At 37.3% G+C, this 12466-nt stretch overlaps 1 protein-coding gene across 1 annotated transcript; it reads left to right on the plus strand.

The window, feature by feature from the left end:
- Positions 1 to 1701: 1701 nt before the first annotated feature.
- Positions 1702 to 10952, plus strand: RHO (rhodopsin). The gene is made up of 5 exons (XM_026722881.2): positions 1702 to 2171; positions 5378 to 5546; positions 6671 to 6836; positions 7548 to 7787; positions 9685 to 10952. Exons 1-5 carry the CDS (start codon positions 1811 to 1813, stop codon positions 9805 to 9807), a joined length of 1059 nt encoding a protein of 352 aa, XP_026578666.1. The 5' UTR covers positions 1702 to 1810; the 3' UTR covers positions 9808 to 10952.
- Positions 10953 to 12466: the final 1514 nt, after the last annotated feature.

Raw genomic sequence — 12466 nt, forward strand, 5'->3', positions numbered from 1 at the left:
AAATGAGTTTTGTCATTTACTTCATGTTTACTTCTGTTTTAGAAACTTAAAATGTCAGCCATTTTGGATTGGAAGACATGCTAGGTCCCCAAATTTGCTTAAAGAGCTGTCAGAAATGCAAAGAGAAAATGATGGTGCATACATATTTGTTAACTGAGCTGTTTATTTTATTTTATGGTATAATCATAACCATTATGTGAAATCAATCAGAAGACCTATTTTAGTCTTGATTAACCTATTCAATTAATCTCAGTGTAACCTTTGACTAAAATATCCCCTAGAATAGATTTTCTTCTTGTAATGTATGCTTTGCTCCCATTTTTATCAAGACAGTTACTTGACAGCAATTATCCATGGAAATAATAAGGGATCATTTGTACTTCTGGGAATTTCAAGAATGGCTTTGGTTTCGCTATCAGTTATTTTTGGCTACTGTCCAAAAGGAATTTCTGAACATATGAATTGGTTTGAAAAAAAAAGAGAAGGTTGTGCAGTTAACCTAAGTATATAACAACTCTGCATTGGATAATGATGGGATAACTTAAGAGTTCAGCAGATGCAGAGTGAGGGATTCAGTTCTGGAATGTATGCCTTAATTTTTATAGCTCTTACTTAAAAGCCATGAAAGAGAGAATGATATATCTGCACAAGATTGGAATATTCTTTACTTACAAAAGCAGTCCTGTAGGTATATGATATAGTCATATTACAGTTACATTAGCATTAATCAGAAAAAGAGGATTGGTTAATGATTTGGGAGATGTGGACAAATTTCTCCTTTCCCCTTTTCATTTCTCATGTAAGTAGACCCAATGGGCTCTCCCAAGTTCCATCAAAATTCTTCTGTTATGCCACATGTCTCAACTGTGCTTTATCAATTGAAGAATACAGCTCTAGTTTACTCTTTTTATACAGATGTAGTCAGGCTATTATTTATTGTTTTCTGTTTATTGTTACGATGGCTTAATGCTGTTTTGCATTACTTGGTTTTGTGCTTAGCTTTTAATTGTAGAGATGTTTGAGTTGGTAGACATGTTATAAATGATGGTTATGATAGTTGGTTGAAATGCAAATTAATTCTTTGATACGTGTAAGATCAGTTTCATTCTTCACCTCATGAGGACTAACCACAAATTTGGAATCACAGTTCTGTGCAAACAGTGGGCAGTTGTATCAAATCACACACACACATGTACACACACTCAACATCGACATAATTCCCAGAATTCTTTCAAGGAAGCCACTTTCGAAGTAATTTCAAATTGTATGTGCCTATTGTTCTCATTTGACAATGGGAATGAGGAACTAGTGCCCTAAAAGTTGCTACACTATCATTCTCTTTATTACTAGTGAGAGTGGGCTGCCTCATTCTGATACAGGTGAGGTTTTCCAGAAGGAGGCTGTGATGTTTTTGTACTGGCAAGAGCAAATGGCACAAAGCAACTTCTTGGAGCAGACAGAGGCTGACTATTATGTCTTTCACCCTATTTCACATCTCCATGTAGCTACCCATGCTGGGTATCTGCATATGCTTACAGCTCTTTGGAGATGAAGCCCCAGTACCAGGTGATTATCAATCCAGTGTGTAGAATTAAAGGGACCTATTTTATCTTGGATTATTATGATTGATGTTGACCTAAGTCTAAGTCATGCTGACACCAGTAACATAGTCTTAACCAGGGTCACCTTTTATAAAGGGAGCAGTGTTAGCTTGGAAGGAGCAACTCAACAAATAATTGCTCAAATATAAGAAGAGAGTTAGAAAGAAAGGCATTTTTGCTGGAAACGAGATATCTAAGAAACTGCCACCATGAATGGAACGGAAGGCCTTAATTTCTATATCCCTATGTCAAACAAGACTGGTGTTGTTCGGAGTCCATATGAGTATCCCCAATATTATTTGGCAGATCCATGGAAATATTCTGCCTTGGCTGCGTACATGTTTCTTCTGATTCTGCTTGGATTTCCTATCAATTTTCTAACCCTCTTTGTCACCATCCAACACAAGAAACTCAGAACACCCCTGAACTACATCCTGTTAAATTTGGCAGTAGCCAATCTATTCATGGTCTTGGTTGGTTTCACCACCACAATGTACACTTCCATGAATGGATATTTCATTTTTGGGACAGTAGGATGCAACATTGAAGGCTTCTTTGCGACAATGGGTGGTATGTATTTCGATTCCTCCTCCCAAGTGTCATTTTCCCCTTAATGAACCTGTAAGCTGTAGTTGTATAGATCAGATTTTCCCTGTATTCGTGGCATGTTCTTTATAACACCAAATCAGAATTTCCAAAACAATTAACATTGGGAAATTCTAGTTATATCTTGAATTTAGTAACTTGGACTTAAATGCTAGCAGAATAAAAAAAAAAAGCAAGTTGTTAATGTGGCTATGAAATGGTAAAAATCACACTCAGATTCAAAATATAATATAAAAACTTTGTTAATTTGTTCACCAACCTTCTTCTTTAGACAAAAAATTCTTATTGTGATCTTTGTCTGGCTCAGGCAGAGGATAGGTGTCTCTGGCAAGTTTTCACAGTTTAATGGACTGGCAAAACTTTACTAAATCAACACACCAGCCTGCTGTAAATTTAAAGCATTAAAAATTATTTATGTGTTCAAGTCAGTTTCAGACATCATCTTGCAATGATTTAAATTTGGTTTATTATTATATATTTTACTACTCAAATGTACTGGGCTCAGAGGAGCCCTAATTTTGAAACAAAACAACCTAGGGAAAACAAATTCTCCCAAAGTCTTCTCTTTAGAATGCTGTTACATATAACCAAAGAAAATGGATAAATCCCAGCTTATTTCCTTTCACCTTTCATGTTGGAATGTCTAAAGTTTAGAAAGGTGGCTTTTGTACAAATTCCATTGATTTCACTGTTTACAAAAACAGTGTAAAACTGTTTTACAAAAGAAACAAATTTCTAATGAGGTTCTTTGAGAAGGAAGCAAATTTTTAAGAAGTGTCTCCTCCAACATTATTGCTTGAATGCAGGCAGATATTGAAGAACACAACGTTTAGATTTAAAAAAAATGTTCCAAGAACTCACCCCTCTTAAGTGCTCCAAGGAGCAAATCCTACATTCAACTATTCTTCAAGACAGAAATAAGAGGAATGTTGTGACTTTTAAGGCATAAATATTGGGATGCTGTTCAAAACTGGAGATGGAAAGAAATGAAAAATCTTGGTTTTTACAATTTTGAAAAAAGTTCTGGTGTGTGAACTACAGGGGTATAGAACAGCAATGTCCCCAAGTAGAACTTATTTCACTATTATTTTTTATTTATTTTATTTAGTATATGGCATTTACAGAGGTCATGCAATCATGGATAAACAAATTTAGTTTAAATGTTTAACACACTATTATTTGTGGTTTGATGCCAATGTTTCCTTCCTTGGTCATAAATATACTTCCTTATGAAATAACTGTCTGAAGAGTAGCACAGATTAAATTATTAAATTATTTTATGAATAAAATATAAAAAGATAAACAAACCCACACAGAAATTTTAGGATAGGCAGGAAAAGGGATTGGCTGATTTATTCTTTTCCTTATTAAATTTCCCCCTATTCTGTGCATTTAAGTGGGAAAGCTCTGGACAAAATTATAAAGATCTGCCACATTCATATATTGGGTTGAACTTTAAAAATGAAGTCACTTTTAAAGAGACTATTAGACATGGAATAAGATCCTGGGAATGACATGAAAGTACTTAGTTAAGATGCACCCTGGTGCTTCCACTTTGCAATCAATTTTGGATCCATTCTAAGAACAGGAATATCCCCAAGGTTTTAGAAAAACAGATAACAGATAATCAGAGTTGGAAGGGACCTTGTAGGTCATCTAGTCCAAACCCCCGCCCATTTCTCTGATGCTTGGTGTATATTGGAAGTGCCAAGGATTGACCCCAGAATATTCTATTTACAATGTCCCTGTTATATCACCAATCTGAAAGTTCCTCAGAAAAATATTGATTTTATTTATATTGATTAATAATTTTTCCATACAATCGAAAGAAAGGAAAGGAGAAAACATGCAAGGAAAAGAAAATAAAGAACTAAAGAAATATAATTATTTCTGATCTTTTTTTCAACAGATAGTTATGATTTTATAATCCCTCCTTCTTCTTAGATATTAGATAAATTCTTTCACGCCCTCATTTAGTCCATATCTATCTTAATCTTCAAACCCATAAATCATCATTTAATTTCTTTCTTCTTTCGGCAAATAGTCTGTACAAGGTTTCCAGTTTTTCAGATAAGTTTTTTATTGTTTTTAATCTGCCCAAACAGGTTCAGTTTTGCCCTCTGTGTGGGTTCTGACATTTTCACAATCCATTCCTCCACTGAAGGATTTCATTATTTTTCCATCCTTGTACATCTTACTGCAGTTACAATACATAAGATCAATCGACATATCAAAATGCCTGGCTTTTCAAGCCTTGTAGTAGGCCTGTTCCACCCATCTATCTGCTCTGTCCTGCATCTATTGTAAAATCCTTAATATGTTACATCTGGCAGAATATCTGGAGACAATTAGATAATTAAAGTGGTGAAGAACAGAGTAGAATAACTGCTTATTGGGTCTGGCCATTTTAAGTATTCCACTCTAATTTTATTCCTACACTAATCCCCAGTCCATTTTCCAGACTTGTTCAAAAAGGTATAGATCAGGGATCTACACTGTTTTCCTCAGACCAAAGGCTGTGAATGCGGCTAATGCAAAGATTTTATTTCATTGACATGGCAGCTGCAGTTGCCAGAATCCGTGATTTTCAGGAACAGGGCCTCAGAGTGCCCCCTGTTGATGATATTTAAAGCCCTAAATAGCTTAGGTCCTGTCAAACTGAAGCACTTCTCTTTTCCCACCCATCTGTACAGCTTGTTGCAAGAGCCCCAGAGGTCTCTTCTCCCAACGCCTTTATTCCTGAAGTTCTCTCTGTTCTGCAAAATATTCTCTTCCTAAAGAAATCTAGCCGGCATATTCCATGTACATCAATCAACATTTTGTCCTTTGGCAGGCATTTAAATATTAACACCTTTTTGTAAGCTATGGCTCTTTAAATTTTTTAATGTAAATTAATTATATGATTATTTGAATTTTTACATTCTATTAGGTTGTTTTACTTTATTTTACTGTTGTTCCTTGTTTTATTCTTGCAAAATATTCCAAGGATATTTTCTGAGGGAGAAGCACATAAATGCAATGCAATACAATGCGAAGCAACATCATGAAGGATCACAACAATGGAAATCAGAAAATAGTATTTTCATTTTTGGTCATGGAAATGTTTCCTCATCTTTCTGTTGTTGCTGTTTTTAAATATCTATCCGAGTGATTGCTTTATTCTCTTACAGGTGAAATAGCTCTTTGGTCTCTTGTAGTCCTGGCTGTAGAAAGATACGTAGTCGTTTGTAAGCCCATGAGCAACTTCCGTTTCACCCAAACTCACGCCATCATGGGGGTGTCTCTCACTTGGATCATGGCCTTGGCTTGTGCTGCTCCTCCTCTGGTTGGATGGTCAAGGTGGGTATCTGTTGAATCCATGATATGAACTGATGTATGGAACAAAAGGAGCTAATGGGGATCATAAAGGAATATGTAGGTCCAGGTATACCTAATACATCTTTTGCTATAAATATCAAGGGTAGTAAATTTGTCAGTCTTTTCCAACCTGGCATTTTCTGGGTATGTTGAACTGCAATTTCCTGGATTCCCCATACAGTTTGGTCATTGATTGGATCAATACATCAGATGCCAAGTTGGAAAAATCCAAATGCCATTGGATTTTTTTATTATCTTTTTTTATCTTATTGTGGAAAAATAAGTTACACAAATAATTTTTGTTGGCACCAAACTGTGACTATCCAAAATCTCAGTGATATTACTTCTGTATTTATTTATCAGGAGTAAATCCCTGATGTGTCTTCTTTTAATGTGGATGTCCACATTCCTTGTCCTTCTGCTTTTCTTATTCTTCTCTTATATTCTGTATGTAACTTCATAAATAAGATGACTATTCAAATCAATATCAAGAAACTGAGTTGGCTAAAAAGCCTCAGCAGCTCCAAGCCTCCAACACTCATATGTTAACGAAGAAGCAAATAAATAGTTATATTACACAATAGCCAGAATAGTGAATTAGCTCTGTTTACCTGATTTTTCTCCTCTTTCACTCAACAGTATTCAATTCTTAGAGACTGCCTGGACAAGTACTTACACTTTTCTTGGCAAGGTTTTCAGTAGTAGTTTGCCATTGCCTCCTTTTTACAGCTAAGAGAGAATGTCTGGCCCAAGTTCACCCAGGTGGCTTTGCGCCCACAGTGAGACTGGAGCTCACAGCCCCCCAGTTCTAGGCTGGTGCCTTAACCACTACACAAAACTGACTCTTGGTTACTTGATACTATCTTGGATATAAAAATAAACAAATCTTACCACTCTCAAATAAGCAAGAAATGCTCCCAAGATATCTGACAGGGTTCCGACGGATGCCCTAATTAATTCATGAGCCTTCTTTCAAAGACACAAAGCCTACATAACTTTTATTTATTTAGGGTTAAGTAGTGAACATAGTAACAACATTAAAGGTTTAGTATGACTATTTAATTCTGCAAACTGTAATATTCTACCTATATTTGATTTAAATACAGGTATATCCCAGAAGGTATGCAGAGCTCATGTGGAGTTGATTATTATACACCAACCCCAGAAGTCCATAATGAGTCCTTTGTCATGTATATGTTCCTTGTACACTTTGTCACTCCATTGATAATTATCTTCTTCTGCTATGGTCGTCTTGTCTGCACTGTTAAAGAGGTGGGTGATTCTACAGAAAGAGGAACCTTTTCTCTACCAGACTAATTCAAATTGAAAACATTTAACCCACACAAGGAGAATAAGAACCAGAGTTGTTAAGATATTAAAAGTTTTGATTGGTTGGTTCTCTTTGGAAATAATGTTATAGTCATAACCACATCCATCATCTTCTGCAGCGTATCTGCAATTTCCTAGGGTTTTCCAGCTGCATCAGTGCTAAGAGTTCATCAAGTTCTAATAGATTTTTTAGTGTTCCTTCTCCAGCATCCCAGAGATGTGCTTTACTGTAAAGAAATCCAAGTGTATATTTAGAATAATTTATGGGAGTGTTTGTGTTAGGGTCTGAAGGCAGGAACAGGACAAGAGAACAATGGGGGTAGGCAAAGCCCCAAATGATCAGGTCTGAAGTAAAACCCACCTTCTTCTCAAAATTCCTCCACTTATTTTCATAAGTGGTTTTCTTTACTGAGACTCCCCTCCCCTTAAGTTTACTACATTTAATTTTAACTTAACCATGCACACACAAAAATGTGTCCTCTACAGGTGGGACTGCAGGCCGCACAAGTTTCTTGAGAGCTGCACATAATGTTGAGTTTCTTCTTTCCAATACATATTACAATGGTTACAATGGTCCTTCTTCTGGTTAACATCTGTCTGTTCTGGACAGCACAGTTGCAAAGTCTCAATCACCTCCCTTGTTGTGCTTTTCAGGCCGCTGCTCAGCAACAGGAATCAGCCACCACCCAGAAGGCTGAGAAAGAAGTCACTCGTATGGTCATCCTTATGGTGATTGCCTTCCTTGTTTGCTGGGTCCCTTATGCCTCTGTGGCTTTCTATATCTTTACTCATCAAGGATCTGACTTTGGCCCTGTCTTTATGACCATCCCATCCTTCTTTGCCAAGAGCTCTGCAATCTACAACCCAGTGATTTATATCGTAATGAACAAACAGGTAACTTGGATATGTTGCCACGGCTTTTCAAGAGTGTAATGATGATGGGCATTTACAGCATTTTCCCTAAGTGCTTAAAGTGCTTCCAATATACGTCATAATAATTCATGTTGCAAGCCCTGCCAGATAGACTAATTATTCTCCATATTATAAATACAGGATTGGGGGAAACCAGCAGAACTTTCAGTGGTTTTATTGCCAGATGGCAAATGAAACTAGCCCATGACGTATTCACTCTCTTGACTGAATTTTGCTTCTTCATTGTATGTTAAGCAGCAATGCATCTTGTGGAGCTGATATGTCAGTCTGACAATCCAAGCATCCTTGCAAGGTGTGTGTGTGTGTGTGTGTGTGTGTGTGTGTGTGTGTGTGGTTAGGGGTCGAAGTTTGGGACCAGAGAAGATGTTCTTACACTCTTGAACTTGCCAAAAGCTTCTCCTTCCTTCAAACGAAGCGTCTCCTTGGATCAAATGAAGCTGCTAACAAATCTCAGTATTTGTGAGCCTTTCAAGGCAAGAAGGCTGCACCCTGTTATTTTAAGCAGAATGAAATAGAGGTTTATGAATTATTTCCTTGGTGTCTGGAGCATACTAAGGATTTTCACTTACCTTGAGACACAGGGACCAATTAAGATAAATATGAGCTCTTTCTCTAGAATTTCAGGAGGAAACGCCATGGAAAGCCAAATAAAAACTTACCCAAGCATGCCTGCCAGTTACACTAGACTACAAATCCCATCATCTATGCAGAGTCTTAATCATCCAGGTCATGGTTGTCCCAAAAGGCAATTAAACTTTTTCAAAAGGCAGCTAGGCTTCATTTTTTTCCTTGAAGACGTTTTGCTTCTCATCCAAAAGGCTTTTTTAGTTCTGACTGAAGAATTGAAGAACTTCAGTCAGAACTGAAGAAGCTTCTTGAATGAGAAACAAAATGTCTTCAAAGAAAAACCAAAGTCCAGTTGGCTTTTGAAAAAGCACCTTTGGGACAAACCCCATTATTCCAAAAGAACCAAAGGGCCAAGGAGGCGGAGGGAAACAAATGGTGGGAGGCTGCTCTTATGAATGAATACGAACAGCAGTGTCCAGATTTTTATTCACTTTATTTATTATTAAATGTATATCTCACTTTGCAACTCTCAAGGCAGTTTACAGTAATAGAAAAGTACGACTGTTGCAATTTAAATCATGTTCAAATATTCATTTTATGATTAAAACTAATGACTTAAAGTTGGCTGAAAATTGTAATGATCGCAATTATAAAAGCTTGACCAAAGAGTTGTGTCTTTGCCATCAGCCTAAATTCTGGGGGAATGAGATTTTAAATATGTCTTCTTAGCTATGTATTTAGGGATTCCCTAGCTGGAACTACCCAGAAGAAGCCCCGGTTATCCAATAGCCAGGTTAATGGCACAGGGGTCATCTTCAGAAGTGCCTATCAGACACAGGGGAGGAAATATTGCAGGTCTTCTGATTGTAAGCCATGTAGGGCTTTAAAGGTCAACGCTAACACCTTAGGTTGTGCCCAGTATAGGCATCATATGATCCCTATATTATGCACAGATCAACAACCTGGTTATCACAGTTTGTACCAATTGCATTTTGTGGTTATTTTGAAGACCTGACATAAAGCACACTATGGTACTTGAGAAGAATTGGAATTAATATGTGGCTAACCTTCAGTGGCTAACCTTCAGTGGCTAACCTTCACTAAATCTGCATCTGAGGAAGGGCTGCAGTTGATGCATTAGGATCAATTGTGGAAATGCACGTCTTGATAGAACAGCCATCAGCATGTTCCATGTTCTAGTATTATCACTGATCTTTTGACATGGTTATTGCAGCTTATTCCTGATGGTGCAAGTTGCATGTGCTAATGATTTTGTAATATTTATTTGTAGTTCCGCAACTGTATGATCACCACGCTTTGCTGTGGAAAGAATCCTTTGGCAGAGGATGACACTTCTGTTGGCACCAAGACAGAGACATCTACAGTCTCCACAAGTCAGGTTTCCCCTGCGTAGATCTTGTACGGAAGCCTTTGATTTCTGAATACTTCCTTTGAGTGATGACATACTTTTCCCTTTCACCATTCCTTGTCAGCAGCATACCACTTTCAATTCACCTGGCAGCTTAAACTCCATATTGCAAATTGTGATGACAAGAGAATGAAGCTGTTCAAGTTGCAATCCTATTTTACTTTTACCCTGGAATATGGGATCCAATTTGTTGTTTATATTGCAAAATGGGACCTGATTTTTTTTTGCTGGTAGGTCATATAGGTTTGCAGTCTAAGTGGTGCAAATCAAATCAGCACCATGAAAGAACAAGAAGGTTAATGGCCCCAAACTTAGTTAGATATCCTGAAGCATTAGCTTGTATTGCTACAAATGCATTTATTTCTTATCAAGGTTGTTTGCTATCTGTCCCTAAGTACGCAGCCTCTGCTGGGTTTCCATTCTTTTCCTGAGTTTTGTATTCAATGAACATTTGCACATTCGCAGTAGCAATTCAACCTGGATTTTTGTTTTCTTATTTCTTGATACCTGGAGACTTATCTGAGCTTAATTTGCAGAAATATTATCAAAATGCACCACTACAATCTGATGTTTGTGTATAGGAGAGTGGATAAAGGTGACAGACAGTCTACTTAATACTGATTTGATATCCTTACACAGTTTGGTAGCATGAAGTGGAATGGTTCCAGTTCATCTAATCAGTACAGTTTTCAGCAAATAAAACTGCAATGTACTTCTCTCAAGATCAGAGAGAGACCATGAGTGCAAATGATCCAGTTAAAAAAAATCTGTTGCATTGGACAGAAATTATGTATTACATTGATTGATTTTGAACAGTTGTATTCCAGATGTTCAGGGACAACCAGCAGTCTTGAAGTACCTTATGAAAAGCACGAAAACATGGGATCTTCAGAGACATTTAGTTGAGCTTTCAGTTAAATTAAGGATAGTAGGAACACTTTCCCACCCCTTTCCCCTCTGCCCAGCCACCTATGCCCTTGGGAAAGGGCCACGACTCTGCCGAATAATACAGAGGAGAAAAGGGGGAGGAACTGCTAAGGAAGGAAGGAAGGAAGGAATTGTCCTAAATCTGACTTGAATTTATGAGAAGTTAAGGAAGACCACAGAAGGAGCAACATCCTAAACAACAACAACAAAAAAAAAACACCTCACCACCAGATGATCAGCTGCAAGCAGAAGAGAATTCTCAGTAGCATCAAAGGGCATAGAAAACAAATAGGTGAGGATGCAGAAAAGTTTGAGCACCAGTACTGAAAATCTTTCCTTCTTAGTCATACCTTCCTGACCCAAGAAGTTGGAGGGATCTGCTCCTAGAATGAAATGGTAACTGTTGAGTAAGTGCACGCACGAGTTTGAGGGAAAGAAAAGCCAGGCTTCCCTTAAACAGAATGAAGTCACATGCCACATTTTTTTGCTATGAGAATATCATCACATAATGCAAGGGAAAGGCCTTTACATCAGACTAGATCACAGCTGCATGTGGAAGAAAACTATTTGCTGAACCATGGCTGATTTAGCTTTCCTGCACTGTAGGTAGTACAAAACTCCAAAAATTACAGAATCATGAATGAAATTCTGAGGTATTGAGCAAAGCAGGAGGTAAAGCAATCCTTCTGAGATTGTACCTGAATCCCTTTCCCTTTGCCGATTAAATACATTGATCGTTTTAGCATTATCTCATGAATGGAAAAAAAAACTTTTTAAAAGCACCTAGAGAACCAGGGGCTGTTTCTAAGCTCCTCTTTTAGATAGAAATTGTCTGAACTATTAAAGATATCACAGAACTTTCCCAAATATTCCAATTGCTGTGTACATGAAGAAAGAATGCTCATAAACTCTAGATTCTCATAAGAAAGATGAAAGATGTGGCTTTTATATTCTTAATGTTTGAAATATGTTCATATTTTGAGTAAGTGACAGCCAAGCCACAGTCGACTTTTTGATTGATTTAAAAATAATAAATAAACAGCTGGGAGAAAATAATTACCATATTTATTGGAAAGGAAGATGACCCTGTCTTCTTACTCCCCAATAATAGTTTGTGAAGTGGAGGAAGGTTGGGAATGTAATAGCAGAGGAAGAGATGGTTGAAAGTGAGCAAATGGTGGAAAATTCAAATAAGGAGAGAGAGGCAGGATGGGAGAAGCCAATGGAATAGCTTCAAGGAGACTAAACCTACCCCCCCTTTCTCCTTGTATAGAGAGCAAGCATTTCACACAAAGAGTTTCTTCACTGATAAAATAATACAGGATTCTGATTTTTTGAGTAACTAATAGATTGGGGCTAGCATGCTGACTGAACACAATGAGTCCTAAGCGGACTTCCCTTGGAGTAAGAGCAGGCAAAGTTTTCTTGTGCTTGTAGTCTACGTTCTTTCTTTCTTGCAAGGAAAAGGGGAAAGAACTCAGCTCAAGAGACCCCCAAAATCTTGTGGTTTTTTTTCCCCTCTGATTTGCTCTCCAACCTATATGGTGTCTCTATGGAGAATACTAAACTGAGCACATCTAGGTCCAGTACAGTAACAGCCTAAACATGTATATTATGTATAGCTTTACACCAAAGTTAGATTTCCACAATCCTCTGCATAGGATTTTTGTGTCTTTTCTCTGTCTAACGTCTCTCTGGGGGAATTTTTTAGAAACTC

Source organism: Pseudonaja textilis, chromosome 2, assembly GCF_049901715.1.
Source record: "Pseudonaja textilis isolate UNSWEBS1 chromosome 2, rPseTex1.2, whole genome shotgun sequence".
NCBI lineage: Eukaryota > Metazoa > Chordata > Lepidosauria > Squamata > Elapidae > Pseudonaja > Pseudonaja textilis.